This window comes from Octodon degus, unplaced genomic scaffold, assembly GCF_000260255.1.
Source record: "Octodon degus isolate 3935 unplaced genomic scaffold, OctDeg1.0 scaffold00005, whole genome shotgun sequence".
NCBI lineage: Eukaryota > Metazoa > Chordata > Mammalia > Rodentia > Octodontidae > Octodon > Octodon degus.
This window is the reverse complement of record NW_004524581.1, coordinates 32,446,980-32,472,525: the sequence shown is the minus strand read 5'-3', so window position 1 is coordinate 32,472,525 and position 25,546 is coordinate 32,446,980. Positions and strand designations below refer to the sequence as shown.

The window sequence follows — 25,546 nt, the reverse complement described above, 5'->3', positions numbered from 1 at the left end:
CGGGGGCGCCCCGGCTCCCGGGCCGGGCGGGGCATGGTGCGGGGGCCGCGGGAGTGTGGCAGAGGACGCGGGGCCGCGCTGGGCTGAAGCGGCGGCAGAGGCCAGCCCGCCAGCCCCTAGGCGAGGGAGCGTGGCGGTGCCGGACTGGTGGTAGTGGTGGTGGTGGTGGTGGTGCGAGGAGGGGGCTGCCGGAGGCGGCGGGGCGGGGGGCTCGGCCGGGGGCTGGGGCGCATTGTAGGGCGGCGGAGAAGTGTGAGGGACTGAGTCCGGGAGGCCTGGGGCAGAAGGTGGGGGTATGGGGTGGGGGAGGGGAAGCCAGACAGAGATGGGAGAGGCAGGTGAGAAGCCAGCTTAGTTTGGGACAGGACAGGGGTGTATCTAGGCCACAACCCCCACTTCCATCTAGGTTTCAGGTCACAGTTCTCTCTGCAGCTTTTCCTTCTTTTTCTGCAACATTAACTCAGTTGTCACCCACCGACCCGGGCTCCAGCCTCGCGCAAACGCGTGTACACGCAACACTGTGTTCGTGCGTGTTGGGGACAGCGCAGGTAGGAGGACCCATCCCCGGCTTCTCCTTCATGGGGAGAGGTGAGCCCTGGCCCCTCTGGGGACCTTGGGGGACTTTTCGGGCCTGGAGTCTCCGCATTTACCCTCCTGACAGCCCCCTCTGGTCCTGTCTCCATAGTCCCCACGGGGTTTCTGCAGGCGGGTGGGCCGGGAACGGTCCATCTGTCGCTCCCAGAGATGCTGTCCCTGGCCAAGGCAAAGCCACTCTGCCTCCCTTGGCCCCTCAACCTGCCCCCCTCTTGGGTAGTTGGCAAGGGGCAGGAGAAGGAAAAATACCGGCAAGGTGGTCGATCGAAAGCGGAAGGGGGTTGGGAGCTGGAGAGACGGGAATGGACCCGGACAAGCCACTAGGGAGGGTGCAGGCAGGAGTGGGTTGGGGGTCCTTAGATGAGGAGGGCGAGGGAAGGCTTGTTATTGTTTTTTACCTGACTTTTCCGACGACATGCCTGTGGTTTCCCTGGGACAAGGCCCCTGCAGCAAGAGTCAGGGGCCCCTGGCGTGCGCTCGAGTCTGGGCCCGGGATGGCGCAGCCCGCAGCCACGCAGAGATGGAGAGATGAAGACGGCTGCGGGAGGCGGAGGGAGAGAGGGGAGGCGGGGAGCTTAAAGGGACCGAGGCAGGGAGGGGGGAGCCTCAGACGTCCCCCAACTACCTCTCTCCTTGCTCTTGGACCACCTCTCGCCTCCTCTCACCCTGGCATTCAAGCCCTCAGTTTAGGCTCCCTCGGAGTTGTCATGGAAACGGGGAGGCAAGACCAGGAAAGGAAGGAGGGACTAAAGGAAGAAAAGATGGAGAAAGAACTCTCTAGAGTCTCCCCCTCTGAGACTGGCTGCGTTAGGAAGCAGGCGGGTGCTCAGTGGATTCATAGCCCAGTTGCTGCCAGCCGCGTTCACCCAGGCCCGTCTTCACCTTGTTTTCCCTCAGAGCCCCCTGCAGGTGCCTGGAGTCCTCCCAAATCCTTGGTCCTAGCTGTGTGTGAGAACTGTAGAGTTGAGGACAGAGATGGCCTGAGAGGACTTCCCGGGGTACACAGTCCTGACATGCCATCTTGGGGAGTCAAATGGGAAGGAAGCTCAGGTCTAGTCTGGAAGTACCAGTGCCCCTTTTTTGGACTGTAACTGACAGTGTGAAGTGGAACTTTATTTATTTATTTTAGCTTTTTGAGAGAAAAAGCCCTGCTTTTTAGTTCAGGCTGGGCTTTAAATCATTATGTAGCCCAAACTGGCCTGCAACTCATGATCCTCCTGCCTCAGCCTCTTGACTGCTGGGATTAGAGGTGTGTGTATTACCATGCCCGGCCAAAATAGAACTTTAAAAGTTAGATTTTTTTTTTCTCTTAGAGATAAGCTCCCTTCTGCTGAGCACATAAACAACACCCCCTCTTCCATTCTGCCTTAAAGTGACAACATTTGCAGATGCCAACCCCACCAGGCAAAAGCTGTTTTCTTTTTACAAGGCCGAGGACAAGGAACAGAAGACAGCTGGAAGCATTAAAGCAAGTGTGATGTGCCTGGCTGGTGGCCAAGTCTGCACTCTCAGCTCCTGGGAGGCTGAAGCAGGAGGATCAAATTCAGAGCCAGCCTGGGCTACACAGTGAGTTCAAGACCAGCTTAAACTTCACAATGAGATCCTGTCTCAAAACAAAACAAAAAAAAACCCAAGTCTGATCTACATTGTTCTTCTGTGGTCTCCCTTTCCTCCTTACTATAGAAGTCCCAGCTTTACTCACCTGACCAAATAGGCCCCTCCATCTCTTCAAAACTAGGTCCCCCCCACCCCAAGCAGGGATTAAACTCAGGCCCTTGTGCTTGTGAGGGAAGCACTTATTCCACTGAGCCATCTCCTCGGCCCTCAAAACTAGATTTGAAGGGGCCCGAGAGATGGCTCAGTAGATTAAGCGCTTGCCTGGCAAGTGCAAAGGCCTGAGTTCAATCCTCGCCCCCCCCCCGCCCCTCCCAAAAATAGAATTGAATAAAACCTTTTCTCCTTTATACCAAAACATATGGCCTCCTCTCATTTGTTCAGCGGACAGCAAACAAACCTACGTTGTGGAGACTCAGTAACAGTACTGGGAATCACCCCCAGGGCTTTTCTCTAAACTGCATTTCCTGTCCCCCACCCCCAAATTTGAAAGCCTCAGCTTGACTTGGCCTGAATTTTCCATCTTCACAGCGTGTGCTACCGCGCCGGGCTGTAGGCCTTCTTCCAGGGTGGAGGTGCTTAGGGAAAGGGATGCCTTTCCAGCACTTTTCCAGCACGTCGCTTTGGCCCTGCACGCTTGCTCCTTCCTCTGGCTTTTGGTTGGCATGAGAACTCCTGGGCAGGTCGGTGTCAAATCCCTTGCGCGAATCCGTCCCGCCCCCCAGGCGCCACTCCTCCGAGTCCCCTGAGGCTCAGCGGTGGCTGCGGTCTTGGCTTTCTGGAGGCGCGTGGGTGGTCGGGGATGGGGTGTTTCGGGGAACGAGGTGAGGCAGTCTACCAGCGAGTGTGCACCTGCGAGGGTTTTTGCCAAAACAGCCAGAGACCTCACTACCACCCCCAACCTCGCTCGGGGCGCTCGTTCTGCGGGCCTAGACCCTGCGGGTCCGCGTCGGTACCGAGGCCGCGGAGCCGGGGTCGTCGCCGGAGCCCGCCCAGGCCCCAAACGTTCAGATCGCGCTCGTCGCCTCTCCTTTTGGTTCTCCCCGCGTTTGCGTGAGCTCCGAATCCCTCACTGCCACCCATCCTCACTCCACACTCCTGAGCTTAGAAGGTTTTATTGGGAGACAGTTTCAGACCGAGCAAAGAGGTGCAGGCCTGCTGGGAAATCCTGTTCTCACAGGACGCGTCTTTATTGCTAAGTAAAAGCCCTGCTCGATGAGGCCTCACCCGCTCTTGGCGTCGGTAGGCGTCGCCCGACAGGTGCCGGGGCGGCGCGGAGGCCGGGAGGGCGCTGGTCGGAGCCGCCCCCCGAGCTGGGGACCGAGCGCCGGGTGGGAGCGCGTGACTCAGAGCCGCCCCGGGGCCCTCCGCCCCGAGGGTGGGTCGCCCCGGCCGCCGGCGAGCGGGGCTGCAGGAACTGGGTCGGGCCGCACTCAGCTCAAGGACCTCAAGGGCTCTCCGCGTCTGCTGCTACACGGACGCTACACGCACTTCAAGTCGGAGAGCTGTAAGGCGCCGCCCTGGGGCGCGCACCGGCTGCCGTCAGCCCCGGGCATCCCGAGAAAACTGCGAGGACCACCTTTCCCCAGCCCGCCCCTCGGGGACCCAGAAGTCCAGGTAGTGCGGCGGAGCCGGGCGCCTAGATCGGGAATTGGGGAGAGCTCAAGCGGAGGCAGCCAGATCCAGGGTCCCTGTCTGCAGCCAGGCCTGCCGAGGCCTCCTTTCGGTAACCAGCGCTCGTCCACGGCTGCTTCTCCCCGCGACCTGAATGGATCACTCTGCCTCCTCCCCAGCTCCCAGGGCGCAATGGAATATTCCATTGCCCCTCCGGTGCCCGCCGGCGTTGCTGCGGACGCTCGCCCCGTTGCCAGGGAAAGCCCCGGACGTGACGGCTCCGATCGACCCCGAGCGCCCCCCCCGCGCCGCGCCCCTGCGCGCTCCCCCCTCCCTCCCCCTTCCCGGGCTCCAGATAGGGAGAAGTAAACGGCGAAGCCTTTGACCCAGGCCAGGTGGGAGCGCCACTCGCCAGGGGGCGCTGCAGGGGGTCGCGAGAACCCCAGGGTGCGTGGCTGCAGGAAGATCCGGGCCCTGGCACCGCGTCTTGGGGCGGGAGTAGGGGGCGGGACTTGCGGCGCGCGTGGCGCGGCGTGCGAGGAGTGCGTTTGCGGGGAGAGGCCTAGCGTCGGAGCAGGCTGTCCCGGGGACCTCGTATGGGATCCGGACCCGCAGGCCTGACAGCCGGGCGCCGGAGGCGAGGCGCGCCCGTGCCACTTGCCTCACAGGCCGCCACTCCCCTTTCTCAGGCGGGAGCATGCTGGCGCTCTGGGGGCGCAGGCTCCCCTCCGTGTGGGTTCTGCTCCTGTGGTCACTGCTGCAGCTGCTGCCGCCGCCCTCAGCCCCTGCGCCCCACAGCGCGCCCTACAAGCCGGTCATCGTGGTGCACGGGCTGTTTGACAGCTCGTACAGCTTCCGCCACCTGCTGGATTACATCAACGAGGTCAGCTGGGACACCGAGTGGAGGGTTCTGGAGGTGTCTGCGGTGTCTGGGCAGGAGCAGGCAGCTGAAGCCCCTGCCAGGGTGCGCGGAGAGGTGGGGGACGGGATGGCTCAGCAGTCACAGTGGTCGCGGGGCTGCTGGTGGGGCAGGGTGGGCTGCGGGGTCCATGCCCAGTGGTCGCAATGCCCCCTTCCACAGACACATCCTGGGACCGCGGTGACGGTGCTCGATCTCTTCGATGGCAGAGAGAGCTTGCGGCCCCTGTGGGAACAGGTGCAAGGGTTCCGAGAGGCCGTGGACCCCATCATGGCAAAGGCGCCTCAAGGGGTGCACCTCATCTGCTACTCCCAGGGTAGGCAACTCCTCTCCCGACTCCCCAGCCCAGTTTGAGGCATGATCCTTAACTGAGAACATTTTAGCTCCTCCTTTGTGAACCACGTTTTTCCAGCCGCTGCCTGGTGCCCAAGCCTTTTTTTCTGAGGGCTTCAGCACCTGCAACTTGCCTCTGTGGCCCGGGGGAGGGAGGCTTCCTGCGTCACTGCAGCGTCTCTCCAGGTTGGCCATGATTCTTGACTCTAAGGACATGGGGCTATGAAGACCAGGCTGGAGAGCCCAGCATGGTAGCCCAGGCCTGTAACTCTAGCACTTGAGAAGCTGAGGCAGGAGAATTATGAGTTCAAGGCCAGCCTGGGCTATGTGACAAGGCCCTATCTCAAAACAAACAAAATCCCTCAAGCCAGGAATCCTAGACTCTAAATCTGATCCTGCCGCTTAGCTTTTGGCACAGAGCGTGTCTGCATTCTCTGGGTTCGGTCTCCTGTGCTGTATGTGTAGGGGGACCAAAGGCAGGGCTGCTGACCTGGCTGGCCTCAGCTCCCTGCCTGCCGCTGTGTTCTGTCCACAGGAGGCCTCGTGTGCCGGGCTCTGCTTTCTGTCATGGATGAGCACAACGTGGACTCCTTCATCTCCCTCTCCTCTCCACAGATGGGGCAGTACGGGGGTGAGTGGGCCCTGTGGGCTCCAGAGAAGGTTTAGGGGCTGGCACCCAGCACTTCTGGTCACTCAGCTCTGCCGTTCTCTTGCCAGACACGGACTACTTGAAGTGGCTGTTCCCCACCTCCATGAGGTCCAACCTCTACCGGATCTGCTACAGCCCCTGGGGCCAGGAATTCTCCATCTGCAACTACTGGCATGGTGTGTAGGGATCTGCGCTGGGTCCTCCATGGAGAGGGCATTCGGAGGGCAGTGCCTGCCGTCCCCTTCTACCATGGCCAGCTGACGGTTGTGACAGTTTTTGTTTATTGAGCCCTCACTGTTTGAACAAGCAGTATTTGACGTGCTTTGTGTCAGGGAGGCTAGTGTGAGGCGGGATTAGCCAGTCTTTTCTGTGAAGCGCCAGAGGGTAAACGGCTTGGCTCTGTAGGCACTCGGGCCCCTGTCACTCCTCGGTTCTGATGTTACAGCTGGAAAGCAGCCAGAGAACATAGATAAGCCAGTGCGTCCACCTTCCAGTGAAACTTTCTTCGTAGAAACTGCGGTGGGCTGGGCTTGACCTGAAGCCCTGCAGCTTCAGGTGGGGCTGAAGCCCATGGTGCGGGAACCAGGCTGCCTGGGTCTGAAACCTGAGTGTGCTGGGTGACTGGGTGAATTCTTCAGACGTGCTCTGACTCAGGTGCCCTCAGCTGGAGGATGCTGATAGAGCACACAGCTCGCGGGGAGTCGTCGGGATGAAGTATGTTAAGGGGTGCAGTGGCTCCTGAGCAGTACCTGATTCCTAGTTGGGGCTAGGAAAGAGGTTTTGGGGTTTTTCTTCTTTTTGGAACTCAGAGTCGTAGGCTTGCGAGGCAGGCTCTCAGGCCACTGAGCTATCTCCCCAGCTACGTAAGAGTTTTCTGTCGTGTTTGCAGTTGCCATTGTTGCGTCCGTTGTGCTGCTGTGCGGCCTGCGGCTGCAGCCTGCTCTTGACTGACCTTCCAGCCTGCAGCCTGGCTCCCCTCTCTGCCTCTCTGACTGTTGTTCTAACTGCTGTTCACATGCAGACCCCCACCATGATGACTTGTACCTCAATGCCAGCAGCTTCCTGGCCCTGATCAACGGGGAGCGAGATCATCCCAACGCCACTGGTGAGGCGTCCCGCCTGCTACCCCACATTCCCTTACTGCTTCAGCCACTCTGTCTCTCCAGTCCAGCCTGACCTCTGAGGCTAACTCAAGTTTCTCTTCTTCTACCCTGCAGCATGGCGGAAGAACTTCCTGCGTGTGGGCCGCCTGGTGCTGATTGGGGGCCCGGATGATGGTGTTATCACTCCTTGGCAGTCCAGGTACCATCTCCTGCCTCAAGCCTCTGGCTGTGGGCTCCTCTCCTTGTTCCGTCAGTGCCCTGCCCACAGACCTGTTTTGAAAATGCAAAACCTGAGGTCTGCACAGCCAGCTGCACCGGCTCCTGCTAACCTCCTCTCCATCCCTAACATCCTATCTGCTTTGTAGAAACTTTATGTTTTTGCTTTTAGTGTTAGGGATCGAACCCAGGGCCTTGTGCGTGCTAGGCAACTGCTTTACCACTGAGTTACATTCCCAGCTCTTACATAAACTTTGAACTTTGATATCATTATGGATTTATAGGACATTGCAACAGGTCCCAGGTATGTGTCACTTAGTCTCCCTTGCTGGTGGCATCTTCTGTAACCGAAGCACAGTGTCAAAAACCAGGAAATGGACACAGGTGTGACTGCTGTTTTCTCATGCCACCTACCCCCTCTCTATTACAAGGGGGCCAGGGAGATGGCTCTGTAGAGTAAGCGCTTGCCTGGCAAGAGCAAGGGCCTGAGTTCAAGCCCCTGGTTCCACAAAAAAAAAAAAAGAGAGAGAGAGATGAGATTTAAAAAAAAAAAAAAACCACTTAGTATTTATTACGAGGCTGCTATAACAGCCTTCAACCTCCACCTTCCTACTCAGGAAAATCCGCATTCCCTGGTACCCCAAGCTTGCTGTGGTGTCCTTCTAAAGTGATCTGAAATGTCATCTGCCTGCCTTAATTGACACTTAGCACCAGGTGCCGTCCTGGGCCCTGGGGCACAGCGGTGCGTGAGGAGAAGTCCCAGCTGGGAGCAGGTTAGGCTCTCAGTGAGTGCAGATGTGCGTGTTGCGTGGCAGTCGAGAAGGGAGAGGCGGATCTGCGGAGATCATCCAAGGGCCAGTCAGAGAGGTCCTTGAGGTGCTGAGCTGCCCAGGGCGGACTCCAACTTGGGGTCCTCTGGCTTCAGCCTCCCAGAGTGCTGGGATTACAGGAGTGCACTCTCACACCTACCTGATTTTTTTCTTTTTTATTAAGATGAGATACAGGTAATAATGGTTTGTAGCTCAGTAGAATGGGTGCCTAACACATGCAAGGCTATGGGTCAGAACGGCAGAAAAAAAATGTATAGGTAGGTAACAAAAACTACCATTGGAACCAGTTTTTTTTTTTGGTCCTTGAATGCCTTCAGGGCACTTTTGGCCAGCGGGAGAGTTGTGAGGTTCGAACTCCAGCAACCTGAGGCTGCCAGCTTTGTGGAAGCAGCCACTTAGAGGCCTGAGCTAGGCCAGGCCCCCTCTAACCAGTTTTAAGTTTAAAAGCTCCAGTGTGTGGCAGCAGGAACACTGATGCTGTCGTGCAGCCCTCACGACCGCCCGTCTCTAGTTCGTTCTCCCCAAGCTGAAACTCCACGCGCCTTAAACAGAAGCCCTGCTTCCTGCCACGCCCGGCACCCGGGGCCTTGCATTATTCTACTCTGGGTGAGCCAAGAAGGCAGTGGAGGGTTCGAGTGCAAAATTGTGACCTTGCTCACAGTATTATAGTGCTGCTGTTGTAAGGATAATCTTTTTTTTTTAATTTTTATTTATTTATGTATGTATGTGGGTGTGGGTGTGCATGTGTGTGTGTGTGTGTGTGTGTGTGTGTGTGGCCAGCTCAGCCCACCAGGGGGCAGGGCTGGCTGGCATGTGGTGCTGGGGATTGAACCGCGGTCCCTGTGCTTTGCCAAGCTTGTTCCAAGTAGGTGCTTTAGACCACTGAGCCATCTCTCCAGCCCCTGTAAGGATAATCTTTTGACCCTGCAGTTCAGCGCGGCCTTGCATGCATCATGTAGCCCAGGCTGGCCTCAAACTTAGCAGCGGAAAGCAGTCCTCCTGCCTCAGCCTCGCGAGCGCTAGGATTACAGGTGTCCACCACCACGCCTGACGAGGGCTGGGTTTATATGCACTGTCTCACTCTGCCTGCAAAGCATCCTTGTAGTGGTAGTCACAGCTCATAGTTATAGCATTCCCAGGCCCCGAGGCAGAGGTCAGTACTTTTTGTTGCTGAGCATGGCGGCCAGTCCTGGAATTCCAGCACTCTGAGGCAGGAGAATGGCAAGTTGAAGCCCAAGTGGGACAATTTGGACTTAGACCCTGTCTCAGAACAAAACAAAACACAAAGGGCAGAGGATGCAGAGTAGCTCAGTGTGAAGGCCTTGGATTAAAACCCTGGCATTGAGAAAAGAAAGAAAAGGGAAAGTACTTCTTTTTTTTTTATTTTTTTATTTTAAATTTTATGTGTGTGTGTGTGTGTGTGTGTGTGTGTGTGTGTGTGTGTGTGTGTGTGTGTGTGTGTTTGTGTGTGGCCAGCTCAGCCCACCAGGGGGCGGGGCTGGCTGGCATGTGGTGCTGGGGGATTGAACCGCGGTCCCTGGGCTTTGCTAAGCTTGCTCTAAGTAGGTGCTTTAGACCACTGAGCCATCTCGCCAGCCCCGAAAGTACTTCTTTGTGTATTAGCCAATTTACCCCTCCTGACAACCCGCTGGGGCAGTGGGAAATGTGAGTGGGGTGAGTGCTTGCATGTATTCATGGGTGCCTATTGTGAAGCCAGGCTGTCTGGCTTGTACCTACAGTGCCTTACTTCTCTTTGATAGAGGTATTCTCAGATGGGACAAGCAGATAGGTAACAGGGTCCCACATGGACCTGAGAAGAATGTGTCAGAGCTGGGGTTCAAGTTCAGGCCGGTTCCCCTCCCATCCCTTGCAGATCACACCCAGCTCCAGCACGCCACCCTCCTTGGTATTTTGAGACAGGGTCTCACTATGTAGCCCAGGCTGGCCCCGAACTTGGCAGCGATCCTCCTGCTTCAGCCTTCTGTGTGCTGGGTTTACAGGCAAGCGCTCCCCACGCCCGCTCCCAGGACCTCTCTGGTATGTGCTGCCTTGTGTGGTGGTGCACGCCTGTAATCCCAGCACCCTGGCGGCTGAATCAGGAGGGGTGCTGGGAGTTTGAGGCCATCCTGGGCTACACAGTGAGTGAGGTCAAACCAGTCTGAACTACATGGCCCAGACCCTGTCTCAAACCACATACACACAAGAAGACCTTTTTTATTTTGAAGTGTCATTTTGGGAGCTGAGGATGTGGCTTAGTGGCAGGGTGCCAACCCCCTGTACCACGCACGCGTAAAAGTTACCAGAACAGAACAAAGCACTCTTGTGTGCTCTTCCCCTCGACTGCCCAAGTGTTAACATTTGTACAGTCACGTCTTTTCTAGCCCCCTAAATATATATTTGTGTTACTACTTAATTATCTCTGCAGATGTGCCAAACATGAACATAATAAACATTTGCTGTGTGGCCACCTTGAGAATAGCGTGCGGGCGTAGTATCCAGACAGCGCAGCATGTGTATCACTGACGCAGCAGGCTGTATGTCTTTTTCTTTTTTCTCTTTACCCCCCCCCCATGGAGAAATCAGTGTGATTTTCTCTAAGCAGCTCATCCAGGCAGCGCACTGGCTCATGCCGGAAAGCCCAGTCACTCCGCAAGCTGAGGCAGGATGATCACAGATTTCAAGACCAGCCTGTGCAACTTAGTTTTTTTTTTTTTTTTCTTTGGTGGAACTGGGGATTGAACTCAGGCCCTTGCGCTCGCCAGGGAAGTGCTTATTCTATTCAACCATCTCGCTGGCCCTGCAACCCAGTGAAACTGTCTCAAAATACAAAACCAGATGAAGGGCAGGGGCTGGAACTCAGTGGGAGAGTGCCTTGGGTCCCATCCCCAGTACAGCCAAAGTGAACCAGACGTGGTGGCACCTGCCGGCAGTGCCAGCGCTTGGATGAGGCAGGAAGACTGAGTTTGAGGCCAGCTTGGGCTACACAGTGAGTTCAGGGCCAGCCTAGTGACCCTGTTTTAAACAGTCCCAAAAGAAACCCCCCAAAAAACAACAACAAGCCCAGGATGTTGGGGCTGGGGAGATAGCTCAGAAGGCCCGAGTTTAATCTCTGCTTCCTGGGCTGGAGAGATGGCTCAGTGGTCTAAAGCACCAACTTCAAACAAGCTTAGCAAAGCACAGGGACCCCGGTTCAATCCCCCAGCACCACATGCCAGCCAGCCCCGCCCCCTGGTGGGCTGAGCTGGACACACACACACACACACACACACACACACACAAATGTTAAAAAAAAAAAAAATTAAAAAAAAAAAAAAAAATCTCTGCTTCCGCAAAAAACAAACAAAAAAGAAAAGAAAAAAGAAAACACACCAGGATGTTCTTTTACACAGATATATCACAATTTTTAAAAGTAAGAAATTGACACCAAGACAAAGAACACTGAGCACTGTGGTCCGCAGACGCTGCTCACGTTTCCTTACTGTTTGGGAGGGTTTTTGCTTTGTTTTATCTCTTTGAGACTGGGCCTCACTCTGCAGCTCAGGCTGGGCTTGGACCTCTCAACGATCCTCCTGCCTCAGCCTTCAGTGCCAGGATTACGGGTGTGCTGCACCACGCCCCCTGTGGGGGGATTCTTGTTTTATTTTTTTTGAGAGGAGGTCTCAGGATGTGGCCTTGAACTCTCTTATGTCGCCCTCTGGGCCCCTCCTCACAGGGATCCCCCTCCCTCAGCCTCCCAAGTGTGGGGATTACAGGCATGCATCACCACGCTCAGTCTCTGTTCTCACAGAGAAAATATATCCAGTGCGGGATTCAGCTCAGTCACGTGTTGCACTGAGTCTTTTCATCTGGAATTGCTGTTTAGTCTCTGGCCGGAGTGTTGTGCTCCTGCGGCCCTGGGACCGAACGCAGGGCCTCTGTAGGGAGCTGCGTCTCCAGCCCTCTCTTCAGTGTTTAGAGACAGGGCCTACCCCAGTCATTAGGTGGCCCGGCTGGCCTGGACTTTGGGGGCCTCGACTTAGGGAGCCTCCTAGAGCGCTGGGATTGGGGAACGCCAGGCCAGAGCCATTCCCCGTAGACTGCCCCTTGGCTTGGGTAGATGAGGGTTTCCTCCTAGTTGGTCAGGCTGTGTGGCTTAGGGGGTGGCAGGTACAGCGGTGCAGTGGCACCCTCAGGACAGCTGCTGGCTGGGAGGTGTAAGCTTCCCCAGCAGGTTCTGGGCTCCTGACAGCGCCTAGCTCACCTTGTGACCTCCCCCCATCTCTCTGCAGCTTCTTTGGTTTCTATGACGCCAATGAGACAGTGCTGGAGATGGAGGAGCAGCCGGTGAGCCCCTTGGGACTCCCTCTTTCCCTGGCCCACTTCTGTGGTCGCCCTTCCTGCTACAGGGCTCACCCCTCAGGGCAGGCGGGACCATGGGCGCCCTTGGTGCTCATAGGGTCTCCCTCCCTGTCCTCCTTCCCACTTTCCTGGCCCTTCCTTCACCACTTGGAAGGTTTATCTACGAGACTCCTTTGGGTTGAAGACTCTGCTGGCCCGGGGAGCCATAGAGAGGTGCCCAATGGCGGGGATCGCCCACACGGCCTGGCACTCCAACCGTACCCTGTATGAGACCTGCATTGAGCCGTGGCTCTCCTGAGGATGCCTGGGTGACCAGGAGGTCCCCAGCCTGAGACTGGGTGGCAGCCATGGAAGGCGGACCTCAGGCCCTGGCACACCCGGGACCCCCTCATTGCCCCCACTCTGCCCCCCAACAACCAGGGCTCCCCAGCCCCCTCCGCTCCTCTAAACCATGATCCTTCCTGGCGTGCCTACCTCATGCCCGCTGTCTTGGGGGGCAGCGCCTGTGCCCCCTTTCTCCCAAGGCTGAGGTTAGGAAGTGAGAACCAGGCCTTTAACTCGTGGCTGTTCTGCTGCTGCTGCTGCTCCGATCTGGCTGTACAGGAAGAGACCCAGCCCTGTCCTGGTACCACAGGGGTCTCCTTCCAGGCCACTCAGGACATTTTTAGCTTCTCCCCACGTCCTTTGTCCTTGGAACGTCCTTGTCATCAGCCCTCCCAGCCCCCTAGAGCAACGCCTATGAGCGTGGGGTTCTGAGCTCCCCTATGGGGACAGTTCCGTTCTTGAAATGTCAGTGTTGGGGAATATCTGTGGCCTGTGCGGCCCATCTCAGGTTTGGGGATCCCCCAGTCCCTATGATCAGTGTTGGGGTTCCCCCTGGGAGCCTAGTTTGAGGCCCCAGCCCCTTTTAACCCTTGAATGGGTATTCTCCTATATTTATGGAAATAAAGTTCCATTTCCTCAGCATGGTTTGGCTTATTTCCAGGGGAGGGGTCCGGGCTCACCAGGGTGGGCGGGCACAGGAGCTTGGGGCCTGGGTGCCTGGTCCGAGGTGGGGTAGGCACCCCCTTGGCGTTTCCGCTCTCTCAATGCCCATTCTGTGCAGGTTCCTGATTCTCTGCGGGTTCTTTCCTGCTGCAGACAATTCTCTTCCTGTCGCAGCCTAGGACTAGGGGCCTGAACCCCGGGCTCTTTTGGTGTGGGCCTCAGCCTCACAGTGGAATGTCTGCGCCACCCCCAGGCTAGACGAGGGGGCTGAGGGTCAGGGTGGGCATTTGTTGTGCCCCTTCTCGACCTTCATAGGCCAGAGCTGAGTGAGGGGCTGTACAATGAGCCTCCTTCTCCTTGAAAAGAGGCATTTTGGTGGAGACAATAGGGCCCTGTCTGCTCTGGCATGGGGGGCGGTGGCTGACTCAACTCTGCACCCCTCGAGCCCTGACAAATGTCATCGAGCGATGGGGGAGACTTTCCCCTGGGTGCCTCGGGCTGCCCCCTGCCCTTTGTGCAGACTCGCTTGCTGCTTTTCCCCTCATCTTCCCCCAGAGGCTGACCTGCTTGGCCTCTGCCAGCCTGGCCTCTCCCTGCAGTCTGTGGTGGCTGGAAAGGCCCGGGGGTACTGGTGTATAGAGCTGGGAGCCCCTGTTCATGTGTGGAGTCCAGAATCTGAGGTTTCTGAGAGCTGGGAAACATCGCCTAGTGGGCCCTTGTTGGCGGGGAGGGCATGGGACTTGACCCCAAGGAGCCCACCAGGCTGGAGCTGAGGAGGCTGTGGGAGGGGGCAGGGACTGGGACTCCCAGCCCCTCCCTTCCTCCCCTGCCTGGCAGGCCCACAGCAGTCTGAGCTGCTGCTGCCGAGGTGGCTGCCTGCAGTCTCCCTGGAGAGCAGGGAGCCAGGTGGGAAGGCGAGGAGCTGGGGGGAGAATTTCAGTGCTGGGAGGAGTGGGGGTGACTCAGCTTGGGGGTGTGGGGGGGAGGTGACCTCTGAGCAAAGGTGCATGGATGGCCTGGCTGGGAGAGGGCAAAAGGTGTTCAGTGTAAGCGATCCTAGCACTCGGGAGGCTGAGGCAGAAGGGTTACTGTGACTTTTTAAATTTTTTGTCTTTTTGGGAGAGGGTCTCACTGTGCAGCTCAGGCTGATCTTGAGGTCATTTTGTAGCCCAGGTTGGTCTTGAACTCAGTGATCCTCTTGTTCAGCCTCCCAAGATTGCTGGTATTACAGGCGTGGGCTCCCACTGTAACTTTAATGCCACAGCCTGGATTACATAGTAAGACTGTCCCAAAAAAGGGGAAAGAAATGTGGAGGCGTTAGGTGCTCAGTGAGGCTGTACCAGTGCCGTCTGGGGTTCTGAACTAGGAAGCTGTAAGGAGCATGTTATGGAGTGCTGAGGCTTTAGGCATGTGTGTGCCCCGCCAGGGTGAGCAGAGCCCTGGGAGAGGATGGGGTGCAGGAGGGGTGTGCTGGGGTGCGGGCCTGTGGGGTGCTGAGTGGGTCTGTTGAATGCACATGCGGTGGGCACACATCTAGTGGCTGGTGTGTCAGAGTGAGTGTCCCGACTCCCTTAGCATACATCAGGCGCCAGCAGTGTCCTGGGAGGGCGGGCTGCAGACTGGAGCAGAGGAAGGGGCGTCCTGTGCCCTCCTACCTGTAGCCTTGTAGCCCTTGGCGTGGAGCCACAGCAACCATGGCGTCCTGGCCTGAGCTGCGGACTCTCTTAAGTGGACTTTCATTCCTGGTGCTGCTGCTGTCAGGCGAGGGGGCCACGGGTGGACCCCGCAAGCAGAGGTGACTGAGAGGGGTGGGCCGGCATGGGGGCGGCGCTTCACAAGCCAGCCTTGAGGGTTGGAGTGGGTAGGTCAGAGGGGGCCCTGGCTGGCGAAGGCGGGGCGCATGCAGTGTTTCCCACCTCCTCTTCCCGCATGGGAGCAGACAGGGGGTCTGCTCCAAGCAGACGCTGGTGGTCCCGCTCCGCTACAATGAGTCCTACAGCCAGCCAGTGTACAAGCCCTACCTGACCCTGTGCGCAGGGAGGCGCATCTGCAGCACCTACAGGTGAGGATGGGGAGCCGGGAGCCACCGAGACTCAAGCAGAATCTGCACCCGTACCCTGACCCTGCACCCAGGCCCTGACCCTGCGTCCTAGGACCACGTACAGTGTGGCCTGGCGGGAGGTGCGGCGCGAGGTGCAGCAGACCCACGTCGTGTGCTGCCAGGGCTGGAAGAAGCGACACCCAGGGGCGCTAACCTGTGAAGGTGAGGCCAGGCCTTCTGGGCGGGCGGGCGGGCCTGGAGCTGGGGTGCCCTTGGCAGGTCGGGCCAGGTCCCAAAGTCCTGTACAACCCTGCAGCTGTGTGCGCCAAGCCCTGCCGGAACAGAGGTGTCTGCGTGGGGCCTGACCAGTGCGAGTGCGCCCCAGGCTGGGGCGGAAAGCACTGCCACGTGGGTGAGTGTGGCGCAGAGCGGCGGGGTCTCCGCGCAAGGCCCCGCCCCACCCCGCCGCTGTCTCCTTTCCCCTATTAGATGTGGATGAGTGCAGGGCCGGAGTCTCCACATGCTCGCATCTCTGTCTCAACACGGCCGGCAGCTTCACCTGCGGCTGCCCTGACGGCCAGACGCTGGGCCCCGATGGGCTCACTTGCACTCAAGACCCTCCAGGGAACCCCACCAGTGCCAGCATCCTCAGTGTGGCCAGTGAGTGGGTACTAGGTCCGGGGAGGCGGGCCAGCGGCACCGGGACAGGGGTTACATTCTCTGCGCTGCCCTAGTTAGGGAAGCAGAGGAAGCCGAGGAGAGCGCCCTGAGGCGGGAGGTCCGCGAGCTTCGTGGTCGCCTGCTGCGGCTGGAGCAGGTGAGCTGAGCCCAGATCAAGCCCTCAGAGCAGGAGCTGCAGGCAGGGCCTACAGCCTGAGGTTTTCCTGCCCGCTTAGTGGGCCACCCAGGCTGGGGCCTGGGTCCGCGCGGTGCTGCCCATACCGCCCGAGGAGCTGCGGCCTGAGGAGGTGGCCGAGTTGTGGGGCCGAGGCGATAGGATCAACTCTCTCAGCGACCAGGTGCTGCTGCTGGAGGAGCGGCTGGGTGCCTGTGAGTTCTGCTCCAGCTGTCCCGGCTTCCCAGGAGCCCCTTGTGGGTCACTCCCCTATCTCCGCGTCACTAACCTCCTCTGCCAGGACCCTGCACCCTTCCTAGTCCCACTCATCACTGGGAGAGGGCGGCAGGTGGCCCCTTGCAGCTCCATATCCGCTCCTCTCCTTGCTACCAATCAGGCTCCTGCGAGGACAACAGCCTGGGCCACGGCCTCAAGCGCAGATAAGAAGTCCTGCAGGTCCCCAGCCCTAATTCGTGCAGAAATCGGCTAGACTAATCTGCAGGGATCGGCCACCTGGCGCTGCAGATAAGGCCGTCCCGACCACGGAACAAGGAGCCGCGCGCACCAGGCTGGCAGCCGTGCTGCCGCCTGGTGCAGCCTGTGTGGGCCCCGGCTGCTTCCTCAGCACCTGAACAATGTGGAGAGAAGGCACCCACATTTTCCTCTCTTTATTCTTGCTTGCTTGCTGTTATCCAGATAATTAATAAAAACCAACTACACAGAATTGGGCCCCACCCTCTCCTGTGTTCCCAGCCCACCTCCTGGTTGCAGGAACAGGTCTGGAGGGGGAGGCTGGGATGGGCAATGCCACTTCTGGGACATGAAAGCCGGCTCCGAGGGGGAAGCCTCAAAACAAATAAAAATAAATTAAATGCCCTCTGGCCCCTCCAGCCGGGTCCAGGTCTTTTCCCAGGTCCCCAGGAGCAGTGAGCACAGCACCCGAGGTCTGCCGCCTCCCCACAGTCTGGGCAGATGGCACTGGGGGCTAGGTGGGTCTGGACCACAGGAGAATTGTACCACGGACTAGGGAAGTGGGAGCTCGGAGACCGAACTGGGCGCCTGGCAAGGGCAGGGGTGAGACCCTCAAGTTAGAAGAGTCTGGCCTCACTGGCGGAGTGCCCGGCAGGAGTGTGAAGGTGTCAAGGCAGCTTCCCAGGCTGAGTGTCCTCCACGCACCGGGGAAGGGGTGGATTGCTCCACAGAACGATGAGTCCACTGGCCCGTGTGGAGTGGAGTTGGGGGAAGGCAAAGGGTGAGTCCACCAGGGAAGGAAAAAGATGGACCATTCTCCACCCTGTGGCGGGTGAGCCACCCAACGATTGGGAGGGCGGCCACAGACAAGATGGAGGGAGGTGGGGGTCAGTGGGGACTGCGGTGAGGCAGGGGAGCCCACAGGGGCAGGAGGGGTGGGGGGAACTACTGTGTCCACGTTCACTTCAGAAGTCAAGGACTGAAAGGACAGCAAAGGGAGAATGAATGGAGGAAGTGGGGCTGGCCTCCTCAGGGCCACTGGGTTGGTGGGGACAAGGAGGAAGAGGAGGACAGGTGGGTAGGAGCTCAAGACCGGGCCTCGCCCAAGCCTCCGGGCTTCTTCAAGCAGTCACCACCTCCCCGGCCATCGGTGGAGATTTCCCGGAAGATGGTGAGCATGGAGTGCCGGACTCCGTCAGCCAGAGCAGGGACGTCATCCGGCGTCAGCCCTTCTGTGGGCACTGGTGGCAGTACCCGCACCTGACACCGCCCTGGCACGGGCAGAGGTGTGGTCAGGGCGCCCTCCCAGCTGGTCCCTCCCGGTGCCCCCTCCCTCCGCCAGCCAGGTGCGCCCGAGGCGTGCCCAAGGCCTCCTGCTCTGGTGCAGCATTTCTTGCTGAGTGTCCTGCCCTGCAGCTCTGCACACAGGGTGCCTCTGTGCACAGGGACGGGCCCTCCTGGAGAGACCAAGTTCTGCCAACCTAGCACCGTACGCCAGGCGCTTGGCAAGCACTCCGTGCTGACATAGGTGATCACACAGATGCCCCCTCCCCGCCTGGCAGGGACCTCCCCTGGGCCTTCCGGGGCACACCCTGGCCCTCACCTGAGGTGAAGCGGCGTTCTTTCTTGCAGTAGAAGTCTCGGTAGGAGGACATGACTATGGGCACGATGGGAACCTGGGGGAAGAGGAAGCTGCTTGGTCCACTGCTGTTCCGAGACCAGGCCTCTTCAGGAGAGGAAGAAAGGGCAGGGCAGGGCCCGGCTAGGCCGAGCAGCACAAGGTTGCAGCTGTTACCTGGGCCTGGACTGCAAGATGGAAGGCGCCACGTTTGAAGGGCAGCATGGAGCCATTGTGGTTTCTTGTTCCTTCGGGAAAAACCCAAACTCTCACCTGGGGGAGAAGAGCGTAGAGCTTTGCCCAGGTGCAGGGGCCCACAGTGACTGTGCTGCCCCATGCCGGCCGAGCACGTGGCGACTCACGTCCTGGGTGAGCAGGGTCTGGGCCACCTCTGACATGACACTGATAGCATCCCCCGTTCGCTTCCGGTCGATGAAGATGACTCCGGCCAGCCAGCAGGCCAGCCCGGCAGAACCCGCCCACAGCAGTTCGCGCTTGGCAATGGGCACGCAGCGGCCTGGCAGGACCTCCATCATCCCTGGGGCAGGGGTGGAGGTAGGATTAGAGGGTGACAGTGTCGCAGCAGGCAGTCATCCCACAAAGGCCTCTCCCACGTGGGCAGGGACTGGAGCTAAAGTGATTAGGGACATAGGTACCCTGCTAGGTGAGGGCAGATCTCCCCCAGGACGACCCAGGGGCAACAGCTCACAGCAGAGAGTGTCGGGAAGTACCAAGGGGTCATGAATGGGACCTGGGCCATGATGGGGTCTCACCAAGCAAGTCCAGGGAGCTCTGGTGGTTGGAGACCACGACATAGGGCTGCGAGGGGGGGAAGTGGTGAGTCCCCCGCACCTCTACTCGGATCCCATACAGGTATTTGATGTGGAGCAGCATCAGGCGCAAGATCCTGTGGGTCAGAAACACCAGCCCCGTGGGACCCACCAAGGCCCTCCGCAGGCCCACTCTCCTTGCCCGGCTAGCTTGGCTGTTTCTGTATCTCTCACCCCCTTCGCACCCCTGGAAGCACTTGGTCTCTTCTGCAGGCACTGGGCCGCTCCCCCACAAACCCACCACCCCTCACCACCCCCCCTCGCCCCTCACTTCATGTTCTCCACGTTGCGTCCACGCACGGCGCACACAGGGATGGCCAGCACGGCCAGGAAGAGGATCCAGCCGTTGTAGAAGGCCATCTTGAAGAAGTACTTGGCACTGGGGGCGCAGAACCACAGGGTGGGCAGCAGGAGCAGCAGCAGCAGCAGCAGCAGCAGCAGCGGCGCTGTCCACGGCCCTGGCCACAGCTCCATCCTGGCCACCTGTGGGGGGCAAGGGCCAGGCCTGGTTTCTACGAGGAGTGGGAGGGAGGGTGGCAAAGGACGCCCAGTGACGCGGGCTGGGTTTTCGCTGAAACCGTCCTAGGGAGGCCCTGTAGGGTGGGGCTTAGGACAGCGCCCCCATCTCCCCGAGGGTGCTCTGTACACTCAGAGAGGAGGAGCATCAAGACTCCAAGACCTGCAGCTGCAGGCATGGATCGCAGAGGGCGAGCAGCGCTGAGGCTCGTGACTGCGGCTGCAGGGGGTCTCACGGCAGCCTAGAGTGGCCACCAGCGGCGGCTGCAGAGCCCCTGAAATCCAGCCCGGCCCGCGGGGCTATGCAGAATATGTAAAATACACATCCGATTTTAAAGACCGAATGAAAAACAAAATCATAAAAAAAAATTTATAAATCATGAAGTATCCTAATAATCTTTTATATCGATTTCTTTTGGATATATTAGGTTCAATAAAGTTTATTATTATTATTATTATTTTTTTGCGGAACCAGGGATTGAACTCAGAATAAAGTATATTATTAAGATTAATTTCATTGATTCTTTCTTACCTTTCTTAATATAGTTGCCAGAAAATTAAAAATGTGCCTAACACTCTGTTCCTACTGGGCAGTGCTAATCTATCTAGCCCTATGTTAAACCCTTACATACAATCCAGAGGATTATCTATTAAAAGTATTATTAGTATTGTATGCTCAGGGAGATTAAGGAACTTACCTGAGGCAATACAGCTCCTAAGCAGCAGTTTCTACATTAAACCTAAGCAGCCTGGGCTCCTAAGCCCTTATTGATGTTGTCACCTGTGTGTGTGTGTGTATAAATGCACACATATGGTAGTTGTACTGGCAGTGACACAAATGCCTGAGGAGGGCTGGTGAGATGGCTCAGTGGTCTAAAGCACCTACTTAGAACAAGCTAAACTAAGCAAAGCACAGGGACCGCGGTTCAATCCCCCAGCACCACATGCCAGCCAGCCCTGCCCCCTGGTGGGCTGAGCTGGCCACACACACACAAAATAAATAAATAAATAAATAAATATTTTAAAAAAAAAAAAAAATGCCTGAGGAAAAGTGACAAGAAAAAAAGCTCACACTGGGGCTGGGGAAATGGCTCAGTAGAATAAGCGCCTCCCTGGCAAGCGCAAGGGCCTGAGTTTAATCCCGGTTCTGCAAAGCAAAGCAAAACAAAACAAAAAACAAACAAAAAAACACAAAACCCCAACTCACATTGTTGAGGCAAACATACACACACACAAACTGACATGGCTTCACACACACACACACACACACACACACACCCCATACAATTTATCAGTGGTGACAGATAAAGGAACGTGAACACATACCTCCAACAGCCTCTCCTATACAGCCTCTTCTGTTCTCAGACACCCCCAATCCTATTTCTGCACACAGGCAAGCCAACCCCACCGCTCTCCCAGCTACACGGTGGCCAGGTGCGCAGGCAGCAGGGTAGGGCCTCGCTGTATGAGCAAGAGGCAGAGAAAGGAAGCAACATCATGCCACCCGCTCCAGGAAAGGCCAAGCAGAAGAGGTGTGGGCACACAGAACCTGCCCTCCAGGTTCTGCTTCCTTCTTCCATTCTGCTGCCCTTCTGGGGACAGGGTCACAGCTGATACTGGTGACCTATCAGAACGTTACTGCCTACTAGGCCAGAGGCCGGTGAGAAGTGAGGGGTAAAGGAAGAGGCAGAGGAGGAAGCAGGTGCCACAGGCGTCCCGCTCCCTGCAGGAGCTGCTCTAACAGAGACCAGGGCATTCCCGGCTCCACTCAGGCCCTTTCGCACCACTAACTTCTGCTTGCATCTCCAACCACTTCTCTCCTCGCCCTAGCAAGCTGGCTTTAGTTCTTCAGGTGCCCTGCGATCCCCCATGCTCTGGCCTGTCCCCTTGGTCACGCTCTTCTCCTGGGCAGGGGCGCCCTCGGTGTCTCCCCTCTTGCCACTCTCAGCCCAGGTCTGAACCCCAGCAGGCCTGTGGGTTTGTTGTTCTCGCTGTTTGTAGGCCTGTGTTTTCATTACAACTTTTGTCTTGATCAGTGCTTCTCAGAAATACAAATTCTTGGACCTCACACTCGAATACACTCAATCAGAAATTCTGGGCACTGGGCCAAGCAGTCTGTATCCTGACAAGCTCTCCAGGTAAGTACGGTGGGAACTCAGGTTTTGGAAGTGCTGACAGGTTAGCCGAGCGTGGTGGCACCTGTAATCCCAGCACTCCAGAGGCTGAGGCAGGAGGATCACTGCAAGTTCAAGACCAGCCTGGGCTACAAAGTGAGCTCTCGGCCAGCCTGAGCCGCATAGCGAGACCCTGTCTGAAAACGACAAAGAAGTGCTGACGGGGAGAGCACGCCACAGCAAGAGGCTGCTCACTGGCACCCTGCTCAATGCTGCATCTTGAGGACAGGGGCTTGGTCCTCCCTCTAGTGCCAGGAGACGGTAGACTAGGTGCTCAATAAACACTGGCTGAACAGACTACAAGCTGTCCACACACCTACAGCCACAATTAATGACTTGTCCTGACCATGAATCAGGCAGCTACCCTCTTGAATGGTAACTGAAAGGCGCATGCACTCAGCCTATCCTGAACATACACGTGCGTGGCCACAGGGACGGCAGAGTGACAATCACGATCCTCTCACAGGAGAGAATGGGAACAAAGTACCACCAAGCGGGGATGTTGCTGGCATCAAATAGGGGCAGGCCAATGGCACAAAAGGTGGGGTGCAAATGTCACAGGGTTCAGAGTGGGGCTGACAGACACTCTGACAAGTAGAGGTCCACATGCCCAACTACACACAGCTCCTGGAGACACCATGTGCAGAGACAGCCAGAGCTCACCGAGGTAAGGGGAGGGTCCTGGGGCCTTGGTGACCATGTCACCAGCTCTATTAAGTGATCCAGTCAGACACAAATGTCCAAGGATTTCTAAACACAATGAAATGCCAACTGGTCTATGCTGGAAATGAATGTATGAAATAAATGGTAGGTGTGACCAGAAGCATGCGCACTACGGTTATGTCACAGTAGGACTGCTGGGGACGTTTCCGTGAACACACATGCGAAGAATCCTGTTTAGGAAAACAGGCTGACCCAATCACCATGGGACAGTACTGTGTGTGCTGGTCCCTAGGCCTTGGGAATCCCACTAGGCGGACTGCAGACAGCGGGACCATGGCCATCCAATGAGACCCCAAACCAAATCAGGTATGTAAGCTTTACAAGCTAAGATCAACATGCAAGAGCAGAAAACATGTGAAACATGAAAGCATAGGATAGGTACAAAAAAAAAAAAAAAAAATCCATGCAGTCCTGGAACACCTCAAAACTACAAGTGAGATATGAACACGATATGCGAATGGACAATTCTGCAGGCAAAAAATCATTTTTCTGCAGCCTATGGCTTGACACAGGGGCAGGGGAGCTGCACACGGGCCATTACCATGTCAAAGGCGCAGTCAATACAAAAAACACAGCCCCCCACAAGGCATCGAGATGTCCCTCAGGAAGGGCCTCGTGGAGGGAGGGCCGTGAGAAATGCGGGGCTCTGCGCCTAAGGCAAACAGGGGCGCCCGAGGGCATGCCCAGCAAGCAATTCCGCTGGTCTTCTCACCAGCCCCCAAAAGTCATGTGGGGCCAAAGGGCAGGAAAAGAAACTGGGGGAATCTACAGGGAATTCCCTCCGCAGACGCTCGTCCACGCCCCCGGCCCCGGCCCCGGGTCGAGTTCAGCGCTCCTCCCAGCCGCCGCTCTTCCATTCCTCCTCCAGGCCCCTCGGCGCTCCCCGGCCCCCTCGCCCCGCCGGCCCCCGGCCTATCCCACCCCGGCCCCGTCCGGTCCCCCTCGGCGCCCTCCTCCCGCCGCCTCCCGCCCCTCTCCCGCCCACACCTCAAGGGGTGGGGGGCCTGGGGGGCCGGCCCCCTCCCCAGCCAGGCTGCGGCGGCGGTGGTGGCGGCAGGCTGTGTCTCTGTCTCGGTCGGGGTGTCGGTGCCAAGGGGGCGACAGGACTTGGGGGTATCCTAGCCCCGGCCGATGGAGGGGAGGTGGGAGTGGAAGGCTGGGCCCATAGCGGTAGGAACGGCGGGGCCGTCCCCCCGGCTCCCTCCCGCCCGCCCGCCCGCCCGCCCCGCTGTCTCTCCGGGCAGGGGCCGCTGCCGCCGCTATCTCCCCCACCCCTCCCTGGCCGCGGGTTTCCGGGGCTGGCCAGGAAGTGGGGGGCGGCGATGGGCGGCCGGCGCTGCCAATCGCCTCTTAGAGACCCCGGCGTCCCGCCCCCACCCGCCGGCGTCCTCCCGCCGGCTCCGCCCCAGGCGCGCGGCTCGGCTGGCCTCCGCCTGTAGGTGCATCTTTTTATGCTCGGAGCCCTTTCCGCACCGACGCCTGCCTGCGAAGCGCCTGCCGCCGCTGTCTTCCCCCCTCGGCACATGCTTTCCCCTCATCCCAGCTCTCCTCTAGCTGCCACATTTCCTTCGTCCTTTTCTGATTGCTTCGTTTCTCCTTAACTCCAGCCTCTGTACTTCGTCTGTCCAACTCCCAACTCTTAAACACCCCACCCCCGTCCGATTCCATTTATCAGGCGCCTGCCAGCTCCCAAGCCCGAGGTTCACCTCCTCTTTCGCTGCTTCAGGGCTCCATCGCTCCCCCTTCGCCCTGCAGCCCTCTGCTCGGATCCCGTTGCCCTTTGTACCTGCCCCCACCCCCGGCCCAGCAGTCCGCCTCCCTCCTCCGCGTACCCTCTGGCCCACTCCATTTCCCTTCCTCGCTTTCTTTCCCAGTTCCTTTGCATCAGCCTCCTTACCCTGAAGCAACCCCTCTCCCCAACACAGGATATTTTCTAGCTGTGGAAATTGGGCATTAAGGCTTTGCATGTGCGCGCGAGCGCGTACTGATTCCTCGGCTAATTGTTGCCCCCCTTAACTTCGTAGCCCTGCGTCCAGCTCTGCGGTGCCTGCTTTCCTCTTCCATATTCCCGTGATCTTACCTACTCCTCTCTCCTAGTTCTCCATGTCTCCCTTTCAATACCTTCCTTCCTAGCCCTCGTTGGGTTTTACATCCACCGTCCTTCTCTACACAGCTACCCGTTTCTCAAATCTTATATTTTTCCCCCAAGACAACGCCTTGCTGTGCAGCCCAGGCTGGCCTTGAACTCGCGGAGGTTCTCTTGCCTCAGCCTCCCGAGTGGCTGGGATTACGGGATTGCGCCACTACGCCTGGCTTCATCTTTTCTTATTCTTGATTCACACAGGAACCTGTATCAGGTGTTGCTAAGCATCTTTCAGCCTGTGGCAATCTCCGCCCCAGACACACCTTTACCCTGCAAGGATTCACAACCCTGGTGAAGAGGATGGGAAGATTGGCAGCGGAAGGACTGTTACCACAGCGAAGGTCACTTGACCGTAGGAAAGGCCAAAACTACTACGGGTCCAGCCCTGCAAGACCTCCGTTCAACCGGCAGATTACAAGAAGGGGTGGAACTAACCCTATTGTTCAAAAGGGCCGGGCCTTGCCCTCTCTGCACCTGCTCATAAAGGGGCGGGCCAGACCTCTGCTCTTCGTAGTTTAGCACGGAGGCTGTTACATTAACAAGTGGGTGGGCAGGCAGGCAGTTCAGTCCTGTCACCTAGAGGACCGGGTTGACCCAAGGAGGTGGGTTAAAACCAGTGCCGTAGGGCGATGCTCGTACCATCAGAGGTCGGTCTAATCCCCGTTCGGCTCCCTCTTCATTAAAAGGGAGGGGAGGGCCCAGGTTCTGTCCTCTACGTCACCTATGGAGGCCGGAGCCATCTTGAACCCTGAGACCCTAGTATTTCTGCTCTTTTTCCGAGCCCTACGCTGTCTTTCCTGCTCTCGGCCAATCAGAGGCGAAGGAAACACTCCAATCAGCTAAGAGAGTCCACAGCCAGAAGACCCGGATGAGGCCAGACCTAGGGCTTTGAAGTGCGCCCCTCGCCAACTGTCACCATGGCGACAAGACAGCGGTGCTGGGGTGGGATCAGAGCAGGTTCAGCCTTCATAATCGGCCTACCCAATTCCCCGCTGCGT

At 57.9% G+C, this 25,546-nt stretch overlaps 4 protein-coding genes across 8 annotated transcripts in view; 2 read left to right on the top strand and 2 right to left on the bottom strand.

Annotated features, from left to right (window-relative positions):
* Prrt1 (proline rich transmembrane protein 1) overlaps nucleotides 1-1,125 on the bottom strand; it is a 2,351-nt gene extending 1,226 nt beyond the window's left edge. The window contains 2 exon segments of the mRNA XM_023721325.1: nucleotides 1-275; nucleotides 993-1,125. Coding sequence (XP_023577093.1) covers nucleotides 1-275; nucleotides 993-1,011 — 294 coding nt within the window. The 5' untranslated portion in view covers nucleotides 1,012-1,125.
* A 2,252-nt stretch (nucleotides 1,126-3,377) lies between these two features.
* Nucleotides 3,378-13,173, top strand: Ppt2 (palmitoyl-protein thioesterase 2). Of its 3 annotated transcripts, none has more exons than XM_023721316.1 (9): nucleotides 3,378-3,934; nucleotides 4,512-4,705; nucleotides 4,904-5,057; nucleotides 5,610-5,705; nucleotides 5,792-5,899; nucleotides 6,745-6,828; nucleotides 6,941-7,025; nucleotides 12,141-12,195; nucleotides 12,365-13,173. In XM_023721316.1, the coding sequence occupies exons 1-9, from the start codon at nucleotides 3,424-3,426 to the stop codon at nucleotides 12,506-12,508; spliced, it is 1,431 nt and encodes a 476-aa protein (XP_023577084.1). In that variant the 5' UTR covers nucleotides 3,378-3,423; the 3' UTR covers nucleotides 12,509-13,173. The 3 variants fall into 3 exon arrangements, with proteins under 3 accessions (XP_023577084.1, XP_023577087.1, XP_023577090.1); XM_023721319.1 differs by lacking the exon at nucleotides 3,378-3,934 and adding an exon at nucleotides 4,132-4,217; XM_023721322.1 differs by lacking the exon at nucleotides 3,378-3,934 and adding an exon at nucleotides 4,193-4,269.
* Nucleotides 13,174-14,743: 1,570 nt separating this feature from the next.
* On the top strand, nucleotides 14,744-16,641 carry Egfl8 (EGF like domain multiple 8). The gene is made up of 8 exons (XM_004624270.2): nucleotides 14,744-14,992; nucleotides 15,137-15,259; nucleotides 15,351-15,460; nucleotides 15,555-15,650; nucleotides 15,728-15,898; nucleotides 15,973-16,055; nucleotides 16,135-16,288; nucleotides 16,471-16,641. The coding sequence occupies exons 1-8, from the start codon at nucleotides 14,892-14,894 to the stop codon at nucleotides 16,515-16,517; spliced, it is 885 nt and encodes a 294-aa protein (XP_004624327.1). The 5' UTR covers nucleotides 14,744-14,891; the 3' UTR covers nucleotides 16,518-16,641.
* An 85-nt stretch (nucleotides 16,642-16,726) lies between these two features.
* Nucleotides 16,727-25,300, bottom strand: Agpat1 (1-acylglycerol-3-phosphate O-acyltransferase 1). Of its 3 annotated transcripts, none has more exons than XM_023721300.1 (7): nucleotides 25,188-25,300; nucleotides 19,264-19,475; nucleotides 18,936-19,069; nucleotides 18,525-18,700; nucleotides 18,340-18,435; nucleotides 18,148-18,220; nucleotides 16,727-17,815 (listed from the first exon to the last, which is right to left on the bottom strand). In XM_023721300.1, the coding sequence occupies exons 1-7, from the start codon at nucleotides 25,188-25,190 to the stop codon at nucleotides 17,631-17,633; spliced, it is 879 nt and encodes a 292-aa protein (XP_023577068.1). In that variant the 5' UTR covers nucleotides 25,191-25,300; the 3' UTR covers nucleotides 16,727-17,630. The 3 variants fall into 3 exon arrangements, with proteins under 3 accessions (XP_023577068.1, XP_023577075.1, XP_004624534.1); XM_023721307.1 differs by lacking the exon at nucleotides 25,188-25,300 and adding an exon at nucleotides 24,112-24,130; XM_004624477.2 differs by lacking the exon at nucleotides 25,188-25,300 and adding an exon at nucleotides 23,393-23,710.
* Nucleotides 25,301-25,546: the final 246 nt, after the last annotated feature.